General features: G+C 34.9%; 9 protein-coding genes and 2 non-coding genes across 11 annotated transcripts; 3 read left to right on the forward strand and 8 right to left on the reverse strand.

The window, feature by feature from the left end:
- Nucleotides 1-407: 407 nt before the first annotated feature.
- On the forward strand, nucleotides 408-1,157 carry TIM21 (Tim21p; the record flags this gene model as incomplete). The annotated part of the gene is made up of 1 exon (XM_004178145.1): nucleotides 408-1,157. The coding sequence occupies one exon, from the start codon at nucleotides 408-410 to the stop codon at nucleotides 1,155-1,157; it is 750 nt and encodes a 249-aa protein (XP_004178193.1).
- A 227-nt stretch (nucleotides 1,158-1,384) lies between these two features.
- On the reverse strand, nucleotides 1,385-3,181 carry GAS2 (1,3-beta-glucanosyltransferase; the record flags this gene model as incomplete). The annotated part of the gene is made up of 1 exon (XM_004178146.1): nucleotides 1,385-3,181. One exon carries the CDS (start codon nucleotides 3,179-3,181, stop codon nucleotides 1,385-1,387), a length of 1,797 nt encoding a protein of 598 aa, XP_004178194.1.
- Nucleotides 3,182-3,734: 553 nt separating this feature from the next.
- Nucleotides 3,735-9,338, reverse strand: TBLA0A08870 (1,3-beta-glucan synthase; the record flags this gene model as incomplete). The annotated part of the gene is made up of 1 exon (XM_004178147.1): nucleotides 3,735-9,338. The coding sequence occupies one exon, from the start codon at nucleotides 9,336-9,338 to the stop codon at nucleotides 3,735-3,737; it is 5,604 nt and encodes a 1,867-aa protein (XP_004178195.1).
- Nucleotides 9,339-11,375: 2,037 nt separating this feature from the next.
- Nucleotides 11,376-12,278, reverse strand: IMO32 (Imo32p; the record flags this gene model as incomplete). Its single annotated transcript, XM_004178148.1, has 1 exon — nucleotides 11,376-12,278. One exon carries the CDS (start codon nucleotides 12,276-12,278, stop codon nucleotides 11,376-11,378), a length of 903 nt encoding a protein of 300 aa, XP_004178196.1.
- Nucleotides 12,279-12,840: 562 nt separating this feature from the next.
- On the forward strand, nucleotides 12,841-14,937 carry ENP2 (ribosome biosynthesis protein ENP2; the record flags this gene model as incomplete). Its single annotated transcript, XM_004178149.1, has 1 exon — nucleotides 12,841-14,937. One exon carries the CDS (start codon nucleotides 12,841-12,843, stop codon nucleotides 14,935-14,937), a length of 2,097 nt encoding a protein of 698 aa, XP_004178197.1.
- A 789-nt stretch (nucleotides 14,938-15,726) lies between these two features.
- TBLA0A08900 (uncharacterized protein) lies at nucleotides 15,727-17,919 on the forward strand (the record flags this gene model as incomplete). The annotated part of the gene is made up of 1 exon (XM_004178150.1): nucleotides 15,727-17,919. One exon carries the CDS (start codon nucleotides 15,727-15,729, stop codon nucleotides 17,917-17,919), a length of 2,193 nt encoding a protein of 730 aa, XP_004178198.1.
- A 186-nt stretch (nucleotides 17,920-18,105) lies between these two features.
- Nucleotides 18,106-19,278, reverse strand: MIG1 (transcription factor MIG1; the record flags this gene model as incomplete). The annotated part of the gene is made up of 1 exon (XM_004178151.1): nucleotides 18,106-19,278. One exon carries the CDS (start codon nucleotides 19,276-19,278, stop codon nucleotides 18,106-18,108), a length of 1,173 nt encoding a protein of 390 aa, XP_004178199.1.
- Nucleotides 19,279-19,557: 279 nt separating this feature from the next.
- On the reverse strand, nucleotides 19,558-20,046 carry NAT2 (Nat2p; the record flags this gene model as incomplete). Its single annotated transcript, XM_004178152.1, has 1 exon — nucleotides 19,558-20,046. One exon carries the CDS (start codon nucleotides 20,044-20,046, stop codon nucleotides 19,558-19,560), a length of 489 nt encoding a protein of 162 aa, XP_004178200.1.
- Nucleotides 20,047-20,348: 302 nt separating this feature from the next.
- RPL24A (60S ribosomal protein eL24) lies at nucleotides 20,349-20,816 on the reverse strand (the record flags this gene model as incomplete). Its single annotated transcript, XM_004178153.1, has 1 exon — nucleotides 20,349-20,816. The coding sequence occupies one exon, from the start codon at nucleotides 20,814-20,816 to the stop codon at nucleotides 20,349-20,351; it is 468 nt and encodes a 155-aa protein (XP_004178201.1).
- Nucleotides 20,817-21,704: 888 nt separating this feature from the next.
- Nucleotides 21,705-21,778, reverse strand: TBLA0Atrna20V. The gene has a single exon. It is a non-coding gene; the product is annotated as a tRNA-Val (tRNA).
- Nucleotides 21,779-21,781: 3 nt separating this feature from the next.
- Nucleotides 21,782-21,863, reverse strand: TBLA0Atrna27S. The gene has a single exon. It is a non-coding gene; the product is annotated as a tRNA-Ser (tRNA).
- Between the last annotated feature and the right edge of the window lie 697 nt (nucleotides 21,864-22,560).

Raw genomic sequence — 22,560 nt, forward strand, 5'->3', positions numbered from 1 at the left:
TGTGACACGTGAGTTGGTACGATCTATGTGGGAAGGTCCTCTTCCGCTTTTCGAAAAATTAATATTGTGCAGGGTGCTAAGGTGGAACAGTGGTTAGACCAGAGAACCTTGTGCTTCAAAAAGGTTGGTCTTCGAAAGTTTTGTGTTCGAAACTTCGTGGGCCCATTTTCATATGCTGATGATTAACATTAAGTGAACAATCTCTGATCAATAGCCTCGCAAGGGTTATTGGACTGATTAAAAACTATGTTGCCTTCCTTCTGAATATGTTTTTTTTGTCTAATTTTTTTTATATACTTAAAGAGAATCACAACAAGACAAATATATGTCAAATCTAACATATTAAACTCGTCATTATCAGGTCTACCATGTCAACGAGACTCACCGGCTTAAGTATCAAGCCCGCTATGTCACCTCGACTTCTTAACTCGAGTAAGCCTTATTTGTTCCGCAATGCAATAATTAGGTCATCTTCTGTTTATACTAAACCTCTTAACTTGGCCAATTACTCAATTTTGAATCGTACACCCTTAAACATCAAGAATTACTCCACATTTAATCAACATGCCAGGACGAAACCAAAACTTACTATGGCCACCATTAAATCTAAAATAAAATCATACACAATCTTTACTGCAACTTCCCTATTGATTCTATCATCGGTCTCTTTATGTTGTGTAGTCATATACTTACTGTTTAAAGAATTGTTTTCTCCCAATGGGAATACACAATTGTTTAATAGGTCTGTAAATTTGTTAAATAAAAATGATCAAATTAAAAAATTATTACAATGTGAAAAAAATGAAAAATTAGTAGCTTTTGGGGAATTAATTTTAAATAATAAGTGGAATATGGATAGACCAATCTCTTCAATAAGGAGGTTTAATAAAATTGATGGGAAATGGCATATCCTAATGAAATTCCATTTAAAATCAAACAAGAAATTGGGGGTGGTTCATTTAGATGCTGTGGAGTCTCAAGAGAAAAAATGGTACTTATTTGAAGTTAAACCAAAGATTACATCCTTGTATATAGATATCCCAGGTGAAAAAAGATTTTATTTGATTAAATCACCACAATCAGTGGAAAAAATCAATCATGCCATTAGACCAAAAGGGATTTTAAGTATCTTAAATTGGACTCCTAAGAAAGATTAGTGAATAGTTTCTTCAGCATATAAACTTTCATTGACTACTACTACTACTACTATGTCATTTTGTAATTTTAATAATTGTGTTTTTTGCTTTTTTTTTTACACTAATCTTTAACAATATATTCATTTTATATTCATCTTACTTTTTTTAACCATATTTCAATTGCGTTACGTGTATTAGTATATATATATATGTATATATATTTATGCAAATATTAAATAGCTATTTATTCAATATATACAATTAACTATTAATGCAATAATCATTAAAGCACCAATGAAATTCATATCCAAGATAGAAAGCTGGTTACCTTGACTTTCTTTACGATATTGTTCATGAATATCATCCGTATCTAGCACAACTGAAGGCTCAGAACCATCTAGCTTGGCTTTGTCATTATTTTTCTCATCTTTACTATTATCTCTTGCTAATTGCTTGGTGGTGCCTTTCTTATCTTTGTCTTCTTCTTTTGCTATGCTACTGCTCTTCATTCGATTATTTGTAACATGCTCTTTAAATGTATTGATGATATCTTTACATTTAGTTACATTATCTTCAGTTCTTTCACTCTTGATATTATAAAATACATTCTTATGAGTAATAGGGCAAACTCTATCATTCTTATTTAATTGGTAATAAAATTTACTAATTTCAAGAGATAGTTTTTCATAAACTGAACAATCAGAATATTTCCCATATAGCCCTTTAGATCCATCGGCAACAATATCTGAACAATCAACCTCATGGCAAATATAATCAAATAATCTCTTGTATTCGGAATTTTCAGGTTCAATTAAAGGTGACATCAAGCATGGTAAATTATCGTATAAGCATTCACATTTAATACGATTTGGTGATGGTGGTAAGTTTTTATTAGCCTTCCATAATGGGTATTTGAATTGATCAGGACATTCATATTCTTTAAATGGTTTACTTTCATTTAATTCTTTCAAAAACTCTTCCTTGGTAGTTCCAATTGGTTGTGCTTTAGCAAATTCATCCTTCAAGTATTTGAAATCTTCCAATTCAACAACGTTACCATGTGGATCAATCTTTACAACACCATAATGATTTTCTTCTTCAAAATACATATATACTAAACCACCTGACCAAATACCACTCATCTTAGTACCATAAAGAGCTGTAACTTCAGTAAATGGTCTTGGTCTAATTAAATTACATCCAAATTCTGAGAAAAACACTGGAACTGGATAATCTTTAAATTCTGCAGTTCTTTCACGGTACCCACTTGTACCATACGAAGAATAACCACACCATTCGTACATATTAATACCATAAAAATCTGCCTTAACATCTCCACATATGAAATACTTTGCAAGGTTAGACCTTGTATCAGCATCATCATTAGTAGAATAACCCACTGGAATTTCCCTATAACCCTTTTCCTTGATATATACTTTAACATCTCTAATTGCTGCTTTGACGAATGGTGATGCATGTGTGTTTGTCTTATCATTTGTGACTTCATTCCCAGCGAAAAATCCTAAAATATTATGATACTTTTCCATTGTGTCAATCACTTTAGTATATCTTTCCCAAATATTTGTATCCCATGTTGGCTCATTTCTTACAATTGAAACATCGGGTTCAGATAAATCTAGTAATACATAGATCCCTTCTTTTGATAAGGCATTCATACAGATATCATGATCCTTCTCTGGATCAATTGAATATACACGAATTGTATTAATATTTAATTTTTTCAAATATGGTATATCTCTTAAACACATTTTTTCATCCGCTAAAGGATCTAAATATTTTGTTTCAAAAACACCTGTAGCTTCTTCTAATTGTTGCATAGTACGTCTTGGCTGATATGCAATACCTTTCATGAAAAATTGTTCACCAGTTTCTGAATTGAAAAATTTGTTCCCAACAATCTCAATTATTGGTAAATTAATTAAACCATTATCAGTTTTAGTCTCACCATTAACTTTTGTTAGTACCCTACTCAAGAGTAATATAAAAGTTAAAACTATAGAAGTTTTAACAAAATACCTTTTCATTTTGCTTCCGATATTCATCTGATTAAAATAGAACCACTAATATCTTTCTTCTGAGTATTTTTGATCTTTTCTCAAAGGTAGCTTATTGTAAGAAAAGTTAAATTAAAATTTATTACTCTTATTGGTTTTTCTCTTTTTTTTATAAAGATTAATATTATCGATATTCCTTTTTTTTTTAAATTATTTTATTTTGTGGCATGCGACAAAATTTTTGGGCAGCTCGAACGTCAGTAAAAAAAGAAAATACATAACAAGGAATTTTATTAATATAATAAAGATGTTACTTTTAAAATATAATTTATAAAATACATGAACCCAGGGTCTTATATAAAAACACGTTAAAACAAAAAAGATATATATAAAAAGAGAGTAAGATAAAGTCAAAAAAAAATATAGCACTGCCAAAGGTTGTGCTATTAACAAGTAGAATATCCCAAAATTAGTTAATAAAGTAATAAAAAAAATGGTAAAATGACGAGATGAGGGATTATGATATAAAAAAAGTAAGCCAATTGACAGTCCCTTAAATTAAGTAGGAATAAGTTCAATTTAATCATTTAATGGTAGACCAAGTCTTTAGAGATGGTGTATGTGTGTAGTAGTGACTAGCATAAGTAGACATACTATACCCGGTATCGTTGTTGCTTACATTTCTTGGTTGGACAATGTTGTGGAAGACACCAGTTAAGGAAGAACCAATGTTGTAGACTCTGTTAGAAGCGACAGCTGGACCAATGATACAAGCTAAAAAGATGATGAAAACGGTAAAGTATAATCCCATGTATTTCTTAATCATCTTCTTTCTTAGACGAGTTTGTTTCAAGGAGTAAATTGGTGGACGAATTTGTCTAGATGGTTTCAACCAGAATAACATCATAGAATGGAATTTATCAATACCTGGAATGCAAACAATTGGGAATTGGACAAACATAATAACATGACCTAAGACAAAATCGGCAGCAAATTCGGATAATTCAATAACCTTTGCACATAATTCTCTAGATGGTTGAGTCCATGCCATGTAACCCATTTTGTTACCATACCATTTACCAGTCCAGAAAGCAGTGTTAGATCTATCATTCTTCATTTCTCTGGTTAATAAGAAAACAGACATACATTGGAAAATGAACCTTTGACATTGAATAGAAGCAACACAACCCAATAACATTCTACTCCAGTTGAAACCTTCCAAAACCCACATAACAATGAACATAATAATATGGATAACAACTGCAACACCATGAGCAAAACCAGCCATGACAGAGGCAGTCTTCTTACAACACATATTGAACAATGGACCTGAACAACAAGCCATACACATGCAGAAGAATAAAACACCTAAATCAACGGCAATTGGAGCCAAAGTACAGATAATCAAACGAATAACGGAATTAACTCTATCATCGACGGTTGTGTGAACACCAGTTTGAGCGTTAATGAAGGTGAAAGCAACAAAACAACCGGCAGCATAAACAGCACATGGAAGTAAGTCAGAAATAATTAAATTCCATCTCTGAGCTCTGTTTGCATCACCAGCACTCTTTTCAGAATCATCACCAGTTAACTTCTTCTTGAAACCAGTAGAACGAGATCTGGACATTCTAACGTAACCAATCCAAGAGTTTCTGTGGTATTTACCATTACCTCTGGATAACCATCTAATATAATCTCTATAATCCAAGAAATAGTCTTCCCAAGAGAATTGATGTGGGTTGAATAAAAATGGAGAGAACAATAATGAAGATAAGGAAGCCCAGAACCATAATAATGGAGCTTGCCAGTGAGAACAAGTACCGAAGAATAACATTAGCATTGATCTAGCACCCATGTAGATAGCAGAATTAGCAAATCTAGAGTACAAGATAGAAAATGGAATACGAGCAGTAGCAAACCCTCTACCAGTTGAAATATAACGAGCACCACCAACTGACATATCCATCAATAAAGCATTAGAATAAACTTGACCAGCGAAAACTTCAAACATTGGAGATAAAGATAGAATATGACGGAAGAATCTCAAAGTAGCTTTCCAAACACCACGTTCAATCAATTCTTGAACTACAATTGGGACAAAGGCAATGAAGAAAACGATGAAAATAGATAAAGTATAACGTCTAACCCAATCAACGACTGGAGATAAGTTGTAACAACCGATTGGATATAGAATATCAGTGATTGGTTTATTTCTGTTATAGATACAGAAAATAGATTCATGGGCTAAAGCATTCATATTGACCAAGGTTAACATGAACATTTGCAAAGACAATTGAATAAACAAGTTATTCAAATGGAAACCAGGATGGGCATAGTAGAAAGATAAGAAACGATCAATTGGTAATTGAGTACCTAAGTAATAATATTCACGAGATAACATTTGTTCACCCATACCAGCACCAATCTTTGTGTTGAAATTCAAAATTGTACCAAAACCTAAATCTCTACCTTTACCACATTGATAATATTCACAGTGCTTGATTCTACCACCTCTTAATAAGGCGTTCATACCTGCATAAATATCTTCGTTCAAATGTAAACCCTTTTGAGCCTTAGAAATACCACCTCTTGTTGTCATATAAGTAGCGTTAACGAAATCCGGATGACCATAATGTAATTTACCACCAATTTGAGATAAAGTACGAGCGAAAAGAGTACCAAAAGTTTGTTCCTTACCTGCAGCAACATCACCTAAAACACCTGAATTTTCAGAGAAAATATATTCTCTTGCACCAACAATAGCAACAGGATGATTAGTAGTTTGTTCTTCATAAGTTAAACTTGGAGAGTATGGGTTAACATTTTCCACATTTAATTCTTCGAATTCAGCCAATACAGATCTAATCTTCAAACATTCTTCCAAATAATTATCTTGGTTAGCATCAATCAATTGGATATATTCACCTCTGTAGAAAATCAAAGCATGATTTTGATTATCAGATTTACCATCACCTAAAATTGGGTTACCAGATAACTGAACTCTGAACTTTGGACGTCTTCTACCGTTATCTAAGATTTCACAATGACCATCAATTAAAGCGGAGTAAATTCTTGGTTCTTCACCTTCATTTAATGGAGGTTCTTCATCCAAATAAGCAATTTGTAAATCAGGATAAGCTCTTAGTAAGAATTCAGCATTTTCCATTTCATGTGGTTTAAATTTAGCCAATCTTTGCATAGAAACAACAAATTTGAACTTTCTTCTTGCCATCTTTTCCAATTCCTTTTCTAAACCTTCAGCGTTACCACCAAACATTTGAACAATTTCAGGGTTTTCTACACGGTATAACAATTTAATAGCTCTTGCGTAATTCATAAAACCAGAAACAGTACGGTACAAAGTTTGGAATCTTAAGGAAGCCCAGATACGGGTTCTTAAGGTGTATTCAGGAGCAGCTGACTTGAAACCAATACAGTAGAATGGTAAATCATCGATTTGAGTCTTCAAAGCATCGTTCTTTTCACCAGTTTCTTCTTCATCATAGGCAGCAGTTTCTTCAGCTAAGATCTTTGTATCCTTAACAAAACAATCCCATTCAACTGGATGTAATTGTTTCAAATATTCTAGTAAAGTAACTCTTGAAAATTGATCATCTTCACGAATAATTTCTCTTAATGATAATAAGATTCTTTCAGCATAATGAGGAGTCAAGACAGTGAAAGTTGGCATGTTGTCAACAGGTAACGGTTCAGGAATTGGAGTAGCTAAAGATTGGGCAAAGAAAGAAATACGACGTTCAGCTTCAGAATTTCTTGGGAAGAATTCAGTTTCGAAATTATTATCATCTTGAGAGACAAAGAAAGTTGGAGCTCTTAAAGTTCTCTTACCTTCAATTTCAGATGGGACTTGATGATATAATAATCTTTGAACGTGATCAATAGCTAATAAATGTTCTCTATACATGGAGATAATAATAGCGTTCCAAACTTGAGAAATTAAAACCTTTGGTTTATATTTAATTTCCATATCATTAGTAGCCAAGATCTTGGAGTAAATTCTCTTTGGTAATCTTGTAAAAATATTTCTCCATGGAGTCAAGATAGAAATACCTAAGTAGAAAGATTTACCAACAGAGAAGATAGTATTGACCAAAATGTACCACAAATAAGTATCTAAGAAGAATAAGATGAAATCGGTAGCGACCATTAAACCTAAAACAATCTTTGCTTGTTGTTTACATAAGACATCACCCCACCAATATTCACCAGTACATCTCATATCCATGGTAGATAAAATTCTTAAAGGATCTCTTAAGGAAAGAATCAAGAAGTAGTAAGATTCGGAGTACTTGGCAGCAAAGACAGTAACCCAAACCAAATAGGATAACCACATATCAATACCTTTCAATGGAGCAAAATTAGCAGTGAAAGTTTGAGAAGATACATAACGTCTTGTCTTCTTTTTCATGTAAGGAGTAAATAATCCACCTAATGGCATAATAGAGAAGAAAATCAAAGTAGCAACAGCAATGAAAAACATAACTGCAGAAACGGCATGAGTGGCAACAGAATAAACGTCATCTTTATCATAAGCGAAGACGAAAATAATAGGACCTAAATTAATACCGAAAATAACCAATAATAACCAAAATCTTCTTGACAAATGTTGAGCACCAGCCCATTTTCTTGGAACAAAAGCCCATTCACAAAGAGTAGCGACAATTTGAATCAATGAAGCTAAAGTACCACCAAGGGCCGCAGAAGCCCATCTATAAGCAGCTAAAGGTTGATTGTTAACCAATTGTTGATAGTTATGAGTGTAGAAAGTTGGAGCGTTATAAGCACAATACATCCAATAAACGGTGATATGCATGATCCAAATACGATTGAAATTGGTAATCAAATGTAACCAAGTTCTTGATTCTTTATAAGTTTTGAAGAAAACATCATTCCAATCGACATCACCTAGTCTTAAATATCTTTCTTCTGAAGGTAAATCAGTTAATTTTTCACCATCTTCAAAGATGATTTTAGTTAAACCTTCTGGATACCAGAATAATTGATTAACATCATCATAACCGACGATCTTATCATGATCTTTTTCACGTTTGACAAATCTACCATCTTGAACTTCATAGACTTGATTTCTAATATATTTATAAATTGGAGTGATGATTCTATTTAAGAAATCACCTTCGGGCATTGGTTCGGCTCTTTGTTGACATAATGGCGAGTCTAAATAATCCAAACCACATTTATAAATGAAACATAAACATTCGGAAGTGAATCTAACTTGATTGGCTTCACCCCACATCAATAAATATAAGGAAATTTGTCTTACTCTTTCCAAAGGAGTCATTTCATTCATCTTCACTTTCCATCTGAAATCAGCAGCTTCTAAAGAATTATCACCTTCCAATTCTTTCAAAGTATTTTCTGCATCTTCTTCGGTATTAGTTTCTTCGATCTTCTTCTTATTCTTCTTCTTGGCTCTTAATCTCTTCTTTTTAATCTTACCCAAGTTCATATTTCTAAAACCGACTTGATCATCCATATCTAATTGAGCAGCAAAATACCATTTTTTATAATTTGCAGTATCACCCCCAATATAATCAGCATGAAGGGATAAAAGAGCTTGATCTGGAGACATTCTCGAGGATCTGGAATCTAACAAAGTCATGAAATGATCAAACATGTTTCTCATCGAATCTCTTTGGAAACCAAATCTATTTGTCAAATCAATGAAAACATCTTCAATTTGTTCAATGGTTACTGGAGATTGAGAATCAGCAGTCCAAGCTGGATAAGGATCATTTGGTAAAGCCATGGCAATGGTATTTGGATCGTATTGGCCGTATGGAGTAGAAGTACCAGACATGTTTGGATCATCATAAGTCATTTGAGATGGTGTATATTGACCAGATTGATCATAATTATCATAACCTGGAGTGCCTGGTGGACCATAAGAGGAGAAATCAGAGAAGTTTTCTGGATCCTGCTGGAACCCATTTGGTTGATTGTAATAATTACCGTTCATATCTTGTTGCATTTGAGATGGATCTTGATATTGGTATTGATCGTATTGGTTGTTGTTATATTGACCTTGATTTGGGTAAATTGGGTTCCCATAATCATCGTATTGCATTTGCATTTGAGATTGATCCACGTACATGTTTGGATCTTGCATGTCTTGCATGTTTTGCATATCTGGTATATCTTGCATGTTTTGCATGTCTTGTTGCCCATACGGGTCTTGATTGTTGTTATACCCGTTAGACATGATTAAAATAAATGAGTTTTAAGTTGAAATGTTTGCTATTTTTATTTTCTCTCTTAAAACCAACGAAATTAATCAGTTACGATATAACCGTGATTTATAATAATTTTTGTTTGTTTGGTGTGTAATATTTATTTATTTATTATTACTAATGGTTGTTTGTTTTTTTTTCAACTTTTAAACTTTGATCTAATCGATGGTGTTATTTACGAAGGAAGAAAAAGAATAGGAATAAAAATGAAATAAATTAAACTAAAAAAAGTTGAATCAAGATCAAAAGATGAAAAGGAAAATTCACTCAAGAACAAATTATACAAAACAAAAAAAATTTAAAATAATTTGCTTTTTAAAATTAGAATCCTAAGAGAAATGAAACAAATGATTCCATGAACAAAGAGATATATATAGTAAAAACCCCAAGATTTGAAAGTAGAATTGCAAGTGGAAGAAAATAGACCCAAAAGAAAACATGGCAACATAGACACTTAGTTCATTATTTTGTGACTTGATCGAGACATGGAAACATATGAGACAGATTACATACATACCAAATAACAACAACAATTACAAAAGGTTTTTCTTTTACTATGTCGGAAAAAAAAGAAATACCAGACATAGCTAAGCATTAAAGAGACCGATCGAGGCATAGATAGATGCATTACACATGCACATACAAAATTACAAAAATACAAAATTACAAAAATACACCGATCAACATTATCGAAGACAGTATGAGGAATCAGTATATCTAACTCAAAACAAACAGGAATTAATGGATGGAAAGATGATTTCGAACCATTTGGGCAGTGAAAAGAGCGTAGGCACTCTGATTTGGCCTTTGGGTCCGATTTGGGTTGTAGCTCGAGCAAAAACTTTATAGAGATTGATTGGGCAAATTTGGCAAATTTCACAAATTGGCAAAGTAGAAAATTAGAAAAACTAGAAAAAATTGAAAAAATTGAAAAATTAGCAAATTGGCCAATGGCCAAGGGAGACACGGACGCGACGCGTCATGTCTGAATGCGGACACTGCCAACAACCGTGGTTGGCCCGAAACGGAAATCCAAGTGCTCTCGAGATCACCGGCGAGATCATTTTTCAATGGCAACGGCGATCAGAGGCAAGAGTGGCGTGCGTCCGTTTCTGAGTCGGGATGCACAGCACATCCGTTTCGGGAAAGGTGAGTGGTCGTTTCTGGATAGTCTGTGGCTGAATCAGGAAGTGTGAGTGGACGCCAAATATTAATAAAAAGAAAAGAAAATTAACAATTAAAATTAGCCATTGTGGGTAAGAAAGTGCCAAACCGCGTTTGGGTTTCGCGTCGTGTCCGGAAACGGAAATGGGAGGCTCTGGCCAGATGGCAAAGTTCGCGTCTCCGTTTCCGAATCGGGAAAGCGCGCGTATGTTTCGTGAGAATCGGGAAACAGAATCGGGAAATTCGGGGAGAGCATGAGAACCGGATCCATGGAGAAACAAGACACGAGATCAAATTAAAAATAAAAGAAAAGCCCGTGAGGGTGAAAAAAAAACAAGATAAAATATGATAAAATAAGATCAAATAAAATATAAAAGACTTCGGAATTGATTAGGAAATATAATTCCCTCTTTGTAGTGACTTATCTGGGACAGCTAGTAAACAGAGGCACAAAATACAAGGCTCATTACTAGTGTCTTTTGGGATAATAACCTTAGCCGGCTAGGGTTTGCTCTTGGGTTGATGTTTTGTTTACTTAGACACATAATACATAACTGAATGTGTGGATAAATATTAGAGTGATTGATTAGTAAAGATTAGTAATTGAAATAACAAGAGAGAGATAGAGAGTGTGTGTGTGTGAGTAAGAGAAAGATTATGTATGTGTGTGTATGTGTATGTATTATTTGTTTGTTTGTAGCCTGTGCAGTCACGTGGAGGCTATGTACAGGCACAATGTGAATTGTGGCGTGATGTCATGCGACGGGCTTATTAGTAGTTTCAGTTTCCTACTGAGGCAAAGAAGGCGACAAAGGTTCTAGCGCAGCACGTGCCCAGTTAGAGATCGTCTCGGCGCATGTCACTGGTTGTTCTGCGTTAATATAATGGGACCCTTCTATAAGGTTAGTTTGCAAATTAGGGAATTGTTTGGCCGTGAGCTGAGACACATTGTCTGCATCACGTGAGTACTCTGAGCGGGTACCCAACAGAAGCAATGTTGGGACACGTGTGGCCAAGTATGGTGGTGAAGTAAATGGCCAGTCAGCCAATGTGCCATCGGTGATAGCGCCGTGCAATGCAGCTAGATCACATTTGCCGCGGACCACCCCTTTTTGATCCAGCTCTAAATTGTTCATCAAAAAGCCTCGTACAAAGGGATCTGGTACAACTTCTTCAGCCATTACTTGTTGTAATTCACGGCGGTTATTAAACTTCCGACCTTCTAAATCAAGCATACCTTGAGAATATTTACCCAATTCTCGCACAGCATTTGTGGTGGTAGCACCCATATCAATACTAACAACACCTCGGACCCATTCGGGACACGTGAGTGCAGTCCCCAGAGCGACTTTGCCACCCATTGAATGGCCTACAACAAGACTAGGTTTTTTAATCTTCTCCTCGATGAATCGTTTTACATCTGTTACCATAGCTTCATAGGTATGAGGCAATTCGTGTTGTGTTTCGCCATGGTTTCGTAGATCAGGTAAATATACGGTTGTGTTCATCAATTCATGTAATTTACGTCCCAAAGTACGATTATTTTTCGAATTACCAAAAAGACCATGAAGGATGACAATGGGAGGCGTATTGGATTCTGCTTGATGGTAGAAACTCGATCTGTTTCTCAAGATGGTATAATTTAAGGGGACACTAGGGTGTTGTTTTAGCAATGTAGATATCGCTTTCATGATGAGGGAGGGCGGAGGGGGTGTGAACTGAGAGTATGGTTGTTTTGTATCTGTGTTTTCGTATCTTTATTTATTCACATCTCTTGTATTCAGCTTTTTTGTTTTCTTTCAAAATTGGATGTGACTCCGATATTTTCCCGATGTATACATTTGATTTGTACGAATGCATATGAAGGAGGCCTTTCAATAGGTTCAATTGTAATAGATTTAGCTCATTGGTTTATTTTGGCTTGCTTGTTTTTATTGCTTTTTTTAAAAAAGTCTATTGCATATCGATATTTGTAGAAATACTCACCTCTATTGAAGCTACCCTTTAGACATACCTTTTCCATACGCTCTCCCTCCTATTTACTGTCCGCATATTTACTGTCGCTTCGCTTCGCTACAATTTTCCGTCATTCCGAAAATTTTAAATTTCTACATTTTTCAAAATTCGATGAGATGAAAATTAAAAAAAAAAAAATAAATTATTATATACATATAAGTTTCATCTCATCGATTCTCAGCGATTCTCATATATACAAAGATAAAAGTACAACAAGAGTAGATCAATCAGATAAAAATGGTTCTGAAATCAACCTCTGCTAGTAACATTTCAGTGTACCAAGTCTCTGGGTCCAACGTCTCAAGATCCTTACCCGATTGGATTGCCAAAAAACGTAAGAGAGCTTTGAAAAATGATTTGGATTATCAAAATAGAGTAGAATTGGTTCAAGATTTCGAATTTAGTGAAGCCTCTAATAAGATTAAAGTCTCCAAAGATGGTCAGTTTGCAATGGCCACAGGTACTTATAAGCCACAAATCCATGTTTATGATTTCGATAATTTATCCATGAAATTTAGTAGACACACAGATTCAGAAAACGTAGATTTCTTAATCCTATCCAATGATTGGACTAAATCCATTCATCTACAAAACGATAGATCCATCCAATTCCAAAGCAAAGGTGGGATTCATTATCAAACTCGTATTCCCAAATTTGGTAGAAGTTTGACTTATAATGACGTTAATTGTGATTTATATATTGGTGCAGACAGTCAGGAATTGTATAGATTGAATTTGCAACAAGGTAGATTTCTAAACCCTTTTAAACTAGATTCTCAAGGTGTTAATCATGTCTCAAATTCAGATGTGAATGGTTTAATCGCTGTAGGGATGGAGGAAAATATTATTGAATTTTGGGATCCAAGATCTCGTCAAAGAGTCTCCAAATTGGTTTTAGAAAATCAATTAGATAATTCATCTTTCCAAGTCACTACTACTTCATTCCGTAAAGATGGGTTAAATTTCGCTTGTGGTACTTCCAACGGTTATTCTTATTTGTATGATTTAAGAACTTCAGATCCTTATCAAGTGAAAGATCAAGGTTATGGTTATGATATTAAAAAAATCATTTGGTTAGATGATGTTTCCGTCGAAAATCAAATCCTGACTTGTGATAAAAGAATTGCCAAGATTTGGGATAGAAATAATGGTAAACCTTATGCATCTATGGAACCAAGTGTGGATATTAATGATATTGAACATTTACCAGGTACTGGTATGTTTTTCACAGCAAACGAAGGTATTCCAATGCATACTTATTATATTCCAAATTTGGGTCCATCTCCACGTTGGTGTTCATTCTTGGATTCCATCACTGAAGAATTGGAAGAAAAACCAAGTGAATCTGTTTACTCAAATTATAGATTTATAACAAGAGATGATGTGAATAAATTGAATTTGAAACATTTGATTGGTACAAATGTTTTAAGAGCATATATGCATGGGTTCTTCATTAACACTGAATTATACGATAAGGTAGCTTTGATTGCCAATCCAAATGCTTATAGAGATGAAAGAGAAAGAGAAATTAGACGTAAGATTGAAAAAGAAAGAGAATCAAGAATTAGAACTTCGAATGCTGTTAATAAACCCAAGATTAAAGTTAATAAGAACTTGGTCACTAAATTATCAGAAAAACGTGGTGATAAAGTTGTGGAAAATGTATTACAAGATGATCGTTTCAAAGAAATGTTCGAAGATGAAGATTTCCAAATCAATGAAGATGATTATGATTACAAACAATTGAACCCAGTTAAATCTGCAAGAGAAACTGATGAAGGTGCTTCTAAACGTATTAGAGCTTTGACTGCTGCTGAAGAATCAGATGAAGAAAGAATCCAATTGAAGGAAAAGAATTCTTCCAAGAAACACGGTATATATAGTGAAAGTGAAAGTGAAAGTGAAAGTGAGAGTGAGAGTGATAAGGAAGCAGAATTGAGTGAAAAGGATAAGAAAAGACTTGCTAAGCAAAGAGAAGCCGTGGAACGTAGACGTAAAGAAAGAATTGAAAGTGAAAAATATATGAATAAATTAAAAGCATCTCGTGGTGATTCCAATGATAAACAATTACAAGAAGAAACATTTGGCAAGAAAGTACGTGAATTAAAGAAAGAGGAATTTGCCAAGAAACAAGATGGAGGTTCCACAGTACACCGTAATCATCGTGGTGAAGCTGAATTAACATTTATACCTAAAAAGAAGGAATCCACACCTAAAAATATCAGAACCAATACTGAACAAGAAGAAGGAGAAGTTAAAAGGGATAATGGTAGATCAAGACCTCGTTTCAAAGGTAGAAGAAGTGCTAGTAAAAATACATTCCGTGGGATGTAATTTGGCATGAAGTTATACTAATAATAATACTTAAAATAATAATAATAATAATAATAATATTAATAAATTTTTACTTATTCTCTTAAATAATAGACCTTTGTATATTATACATTTATAAACAAAACATTGCATAATTAATTTAACGTGATACATGTACAATTGTTAGATATTTATTTTATGTTTTAAATTAATGACAACTAAAAGTTTATTGGTATATACAAAATATTAAAAATATTTACCAATATAAACCGATATCACGTGATAATAACAAGGCCGGGTAACATTTCAATAACAACTCCTATTTTGATTAGATTTGTCTCCACATCCTAATTCGCAAAATCAAAAACAAATCAATTTTTCGTTTCTTTTCCTAAATTATTTACGTTCGTTCAAGAGTGAATCCCAGTCCGCTTACAAAAAAAAAACACTGAAGTGGTCTTGTTAAAGAAGTGTGAAGAACCGTATAGTGAGAGAGCCGACAGGTGAAATTTCAGATTTCAAAAAGTTTATATGTTAAAAATAATTTCATTTGAGAAAAATAAGATATTATACATGTATATACAAAATAAAGTTTAAGAAAGATTAACAAAAGTTTAGCAAAGATTAGCAAAGTTTAATTAATAACCAAGATATTCCAAAGTTTTAATTAGATATTCTTTTTCCAAACGTAAATTTATTTAAACAAGACATTTCATTCTTCCTTAACAGTTTTGGTTATAATTAAAGCTTTGTAACTAGTAAATTTTTTTTTTTTTACATTATATATTCTGACAAATATTATAGATTATCATGGGTTTAAGAAAATTTTTAAAAATGCAACCTCCCAAGGAGGATACTTATAGTGAAAACCAATTTAATTTAAATGAATTAGGTATCTCAACTAAATCAAGCAAACAAAAAAGGGAGAAATTTGCAGCATATGGTGCTTACGCAAGAGATCATACTCAAGATAAATTTTATGCCCCTGCAGGTTACGAAGTATATGCAAGACCTCAGGATTTAAATGCAGAAGAAGAGGAGGAATTTGAAGATGAAGAAACTAGTGAACGTAAAAAAAAGAATCGATTATTTAAAAGAAATAAAAACAAGACCAATGGGAATACAAATACTAATATGAATACAAATGCACCTGCAACTACAAACACGAAGACAAATGGGACAAACCCATATGACCAATCACAAAATGATCCATATTCTATTGGTGGGGGTAATTCAAATAATGATCCATATAGTAATGATGATCCATACAGTACCGGCAATAATTCTGGATTTTATGATTCTCATCCTACTGCTAAAAACTATGGATTACCACCAAGTGCTATGGAATCTAAGGGTAACCCATATATCAACAATAACATATCAGATTATAATGGTGATTATAATAGGAGCAGAGATTTTGAATCTTCTTCATATAATGGGTATAATAATCGTGAAAGTTCTTTAGACCCACAATATGGGGGGAGTTCCAATGCCAATAAAAACCCTTATGGGGGGAGTTCTAGTATGGATAGTCCGTACTCTGGACTTGGAATGGGCAAATCAGAAAATAGTCTATATTCTGGCCTTGGTATGGGCAAATCAGAGAGTAGTCCATATTCCAAAGTTGGCATGAATAATACTAATAGTAACTCAAGAACTAATGTTCAATCGAGGCCTGTTACTAGTAATGGATCTAATGATAGTAATCCATATAATCTTGCATCAGATACTCACGATACATATGATCGACCAAATCGTATTAGTGGATTGAAACAACCTAATATTGATGCTGGAGCATCAAATCCATATAGTAGAAGAAGAGGAGTTAAACCTAACAAGGCTCCATCGATGTATTCATTAGATTTAAACCGTAGTCCATTGGACGACGCACAAAGTACAAGTGGCAATATATCGTCTTTGCTATATGCTAATAAAGAAGGAAGTAAAGAATTTGATTTTGAATTGGCTGAAGAAGAACAGCGAAACCAAGAAGAAGAGTATGATGATGACGATGATGGAATTAGAGGATATGGTACTTCAGGAAATCAAATGCAATTAGAACAATTGGAGAAAAGTAAAACTGAAGTGATGAATGATGTTGCCATTGATGAAGATTTGAACGCCACAATTGAAGAGAATGTCACTAGTTCGTATAATGATAACAATGGGTATGGTAATAGTTATAACACACAGCTTGAAGAAGAAGAAGTGCTACAAGATTCGTATGGGTATGGCAACCACCTGCAACAGCAGAAAGGATACAAGACGTTCGATGAATTACAGCAAGAAGAACAAGAACGTGAACAACAAGAAGAGGAAGAAGAAGTGAATGAGATTAAGAAAGAAATTAAATTTTTAAAACAAAGTTCTGTGGCATCGACGAGAAATACATTAAGAATGGCTAAAGAAGCTGAAATGTCAGGGATGAACACTTTGGGCCTATTAGGGCATCAAAGTGAAAAATTACACAACATTGAAACTAATTTGAATTTAATGAAAGCACAAAACGTGGTGGCAGATGATAGTGTTTCGCAATTGAAGAAATTAAATCGAGGATTATTAGCTATCCATGTATCAAATCCGTTCAATTCCAAGACTAGAGCTCGTGAGAAAGAAGATAAGATTAAACAACGTAAGATGGAAGAACAATTAATGCGTGAGAATGCAAACCAAGATTTGAACACTTCTACAAAGAGAATTGAAGATGCAATGAATGGTACTGATATGAATACGTTACAAGGGCAATATCATCGTAAACAAGTCTTGGAAAGAAACAAGAAATTCTTGTTTGAAGCAGATGAAGAGGATGAAGAAGCTGAATTGGAAATGGATAGAAATTTAACCGCTACAAACCAAATTGTAGGTCGGTTAAAGAAACAAGCCATGGCTATGAGTTCGGAAGTGGATTCTCAAGACAAGAGATTGCGTAATATCGAGGAGGATACTGACAATTTGGATATCAAGATCCATATGAACACTGTAAGATTGGCTGATATTCGATAGAGAGTATTTATAATATGCAGGGCGTGTGGTGTATGGTGTATATACGTATATGTATGTATAAACGATTAAATACTGAAAGCCAAAGGGAAAGGGAAGGGCAAAGGAATAAGAATATATAGAGGCATATGTGTAGGTGCAAGCGACAGCACAGGCACAGGCGCAAGCACAAGCACAAGCACAAATATGTCAATCGGTAGGAAATTGCAATTGCAAACTTCTAATAGGAGGCAACGGCGAATTATCTTGGCAAGCGATAATATCTGACGAGATTGGATCGTTTTGTTTCTGCTGTTGCTGTACTACTAATAACCTTGTGCTTAATTCATTGGTGAAATGATCCGATGATGCATTATTTGTGGTGTTGGCGTTATTGTTATTTGCGGTATTGGTGATTGTATTGGTATTGATATTGAGGCCAGCGGTTGCTGTTCTTGTTTCTAATATTCTTACTGGCGTGGTTCCCGAATTTTTCCTTGAATGAGTTTGCGGATCTTTGAGACCCAAAGTTTCGTCGTCACTGAAATCTGGGTCTGATATGTTATGTGTGATGGAAGTGAATAATGGTTGTTGAGTAGATTTGTTTATCAAATCGGAAAGACTTAGTGCTGAGGATTGTCTTTTCATTCTTGACAAAGAGGATGATGATAGAGAGTTTGATGATTTTGTAATGGAGAATGCTGTGTGGGACGATAGATCTGTCAGAGATCTTGGTCTTGGCAGGATGATTTTCGTAGAGGACGAATTGGAAGGAGGTTCTGGGGTATCGATAAACATAGAAGATGTGGCTTGCAAAGGGGAGGAAATTGTTTGCAAAGGTGTCATCAATTGTAGCGACGACAGAGCATTGAGACGTATACGTGAAGAGGATTCAAAAATCGGTGATTGTAATGGGGTTTGCTGAATGGGGGTATCCGTATCAGATTGTGCTGGAGGAGGAGCCACAATTTTTTTCTTACGACCTCTTTTACCTCGTGGGTTTGGGTTTGTATGGATTCTCTTATGTCTTGTCAATTCATCAGACCTACTGAATTTCTTGGTACATCCTGGGAAATCACAAGAATGTGGCTTTTCACCAGTATGAGTCCTTATATGTCTTGTTTGATGTTCCAAACGATGGAACGCTCTATTACAAACAGGACATACATGAGGTCTAGGAGCTTCATTAGGAGATGATGAACTTTTTTTCTTATCTTTCTTCGATGATTGTGTTGTTGTTGTTGTTGTTGTTGTTGTTGTTATTGTTGTGGTGGTGGTTGGTACTGCTGTTGCTCCCGTTGATGATAACGACGGTGATTGTAATGGTTGTAGTTCAGACTGAAGTTCTTCAGGAACAGGAAGTTGTTGATGGGACAAAGTCATGTATGGTTGTGGGTCTTCTATAAATAGACATATGTGTGTTATATACGAGGTTATGTAATTGTGTGCACGAGTGCATAGAAGGAGTGTGGTGGACAGGTTATAGGATATTAAATAGACGAGATCTGGACCCTTAGTCGGGCGAACAACGAGCAATTGCCGGGGAGAGCAAACTGGCTGGCCGAGCGAGATGGAAAAGAAAGTGAAAGAGATAGGGTCACGTGGACATGGTAGTTATTTATTTATTTATCAAGTTCGATCGTTTGTTGGTTGGTTAGTCAGTTATACTGGCACGTGAAGGCCCAGACGACACAGAACACGTGCTGCACGCGGTGTGATGGCAGCAGTCAATGGCAGACGAGCCACGATGAGAGCCTTGTGGAGAGCATAAGCCATTAACAGCTGGCCCAATAGTGGTCCTTCATTCCAGGATCTAGTAGTCATCTCATTAGCATTTTCATTAGCCACATGTTGTTCCAAGCGAGCATGTAACGCATCTTCATCAGATTCGCCACGACCTATTAGTAATTTGGCCTTGTTTAGTAGTAATGCAGTACGTACTTCACCTAGTTGACGAACAGCCATAAAACATAGCGGGAGATCTAGAATACATAACCCGGCATAGACTACAATGGCAGCTTTACCATAACGTTGAGTAAGAGCTTTGATACCCGAGACTTTGGCAGAAGCCTTGGTTGAAGCGCGAGGCGAGGGCATAGGAATATGTGGGGCTGTGGAGGAGGCCCGACGGAATACGAGACGGGAGAACATCTATAGGATTTCGATAGTGTGTTTATACGTTCTTGCTCTTACCCTTGTTCTTGTTCTTGCCCCTGCCCCTGCCCCTGCCCCTGTTTATTCGCCCCAAGTTTACTCACCCTTTATAGCTCTCGCCTATGCTCAAACACGCCACGCTCAAACACGCTCGCTTACGTATATCATCAGCCTTGCGGCCATACGTAAGCCATACGCTAAGCCAACTATGTAAGCGCGGCATGCGCAACTTCGTAATAGTAAAGAAATTTATTTATTATTATTGTGCTACAAAATATACAGTCGTACATAAACATCACTTAACGGGAGGTAGCAGCAACCTTTTGGAAAGCACCCTTGGCTTGTTGCTTGGAAACCTTGGATTGAGTAGAACCGCCCAACTTGGCCTTTTCAGTCTTTCTGGCAGCCTTGGCAGCCTTCTTCTTTTCCTTGTCAGCCTTGGCCTTGGATTCTCTTTGAGCCTTTCTAACTTCTGGCTTCAAAGCTCTTCTTTCTTTGATCAATTCCAAAGAAGCACCAACAATAGCTCTTTGAGCCTTGACAGTCTTTCTGGTTCTCTTCTTAGAGACTTCTTCAGTAATACCTTTCTTGTGGTGTCTTCTGTACAAAACAGTCCAAGCAATCTTTCTTGGGTTCTTTCTTTGGTGGAACAAAGAAGCAGACTTGGAGTTTTGGAATCTGAAGATCTTGGAGTCTCCTCTAACGAATAGAGTACCTCTACCTGGGTAGATCTTAGAACCGGAAAAGGAATCAATTTCAACCTTCATGTCTGTCGCAATACGCTATCGGTTAGTAATTCGTTTGAATAAAAACAAAAAAATCTTGATTTTTAAATGTATATTACCATACCTATTAAATATTTCGCTTACTTTTCTTTAATAACTAATTGTATTGATTATAGAATTTCATTATTTTCATCGGGCATGCCACACCGCCATACATAATTTTCACGTTTGCCCTTCGCCTTTGCCCTCCCCCTAGTACTTTCGCTTCTCGTCCTCCTCCTCGTCCTCCTCCTCGTCCTCCTCGGGCTCTCTCCTCCTGTCCTCCTCCTAGCTCGCCTCGTCTTGTTTTTTTGCGTCGTCCTTGAAAATTTCAAGAAAAGTTATTGCTCCCCGGTGCACGGATGCAGCAGACTGCTCGGACTTGGAAAACTCCGATACAAAATTACTTGTCACAGTTGAATTGATATTTATGTATGTATAAACATGTATACAACGCTTGATTAAATTTTGATGAAACATTTCGTGGAACAGTATTGACTCAATGTAACAGGTGATGGGTATGACTTAATCAAGAACAGAAATCTGTTTGCTGGTTGCCCAATGACTCACATTTACAAATAGAGAAAACAGAAAAAAATAAAAGCATTTAACATATGCATCTTTCCAATATGCTTTGATGAAAAAAGCAAAAAGAAGGTGCATTCAATAGTAAACGGTTGAATCTATTACAGTTAGAATAATAGATATTCTAAATTGTAGCTACGTATTATATTTTTAGACTTAGATAAACGTTTGATAAAATTTTTTGAGATTCACAATATAATTATTTGCTTGGGTACAACAGAGAGATTGATATCCCCTACTAAGACGTCTGAAACAAATTCGCGTGGTCACGTGGTCACTATGGATCACAGCAAGAAAAATAAATTTTGATTTCGCCCAGGATCGAACTGGGGACGTTCTGCGTGTTAAGCAGATGCCATAACCAACTAGACCACGAAACCAAACGACAACTACAGGATTCGAACCTGTGCGGACAGAGCCCAAGAGATTTCTAATCTATCGCCTTAACCACTCGGCCAAGTTGCCTCCTATTTGTTGAATTTTTAAAAGTTAGCGAAGATGAAACCAGAACAAAGGAAGGACAAAAGACTTATGAGATCAATTTACTTGGAGTTAAGAGAGTGTGACATTATTTAAAAATGATAGGTTTGTTGTGATATTGCAGTACTTCTTTTACATACTCTATAAACATCTATATTTATTTACAAAGTATGCTCTTTATATAGTAAAATAAATCAAACTCTATTCATAAATGCTCTTTACTCCGAAGAAGTATTTCCCTGGATTTATCAATATCTTAATTATAAACTAAACTATGGATGTGAAAAATAAATATTTGATAAAAATGTCTTTTCAAGAAAAAATAAGAAACCTAAATTATATTATTTTCCAGTGCAATCAGCTTTGCATCTTATAAACTGATAAATCAAACCTCTAACTCTCTTGTATTCCAGTAAAAAGGTCTGATTATTATTTAATATAGCGAAGGTTAATACGTTGTAAAATTACTCAAAGGATTTTCATGTTTTAGTATTAAAAATTGGGTTTTAAAACCACTAAAATAAGAAATATTAATAAAAAAACTCGTTGGAAACTCTTTGCAAGAATATTTTTGTGGAACAATTTCCTACTCACTAGATCCAAGGCAATTAATAGTCTATATTTATCTTGCCCTTCAATATTTCATACTATCCATGCTGGAATATGATTATATCATTTTCTA

The sequence above is a fragment of the Henningerozyma blattae genome, chromosome 1 (genome assembly GCF_000315915.1).
Source record: "Henningerozyma blattae CBS 6284 chromosome 1, complete genome".
In the NCBI taxonomy this organism is placed as follows: domain Eukaryota; kingdom Fungi; phylum Ascomycota; class Saccharomycetes; order Saccharomycetales; family Saccharomycetaceae; genus Henningerozyma; species Henningerozyma blattae.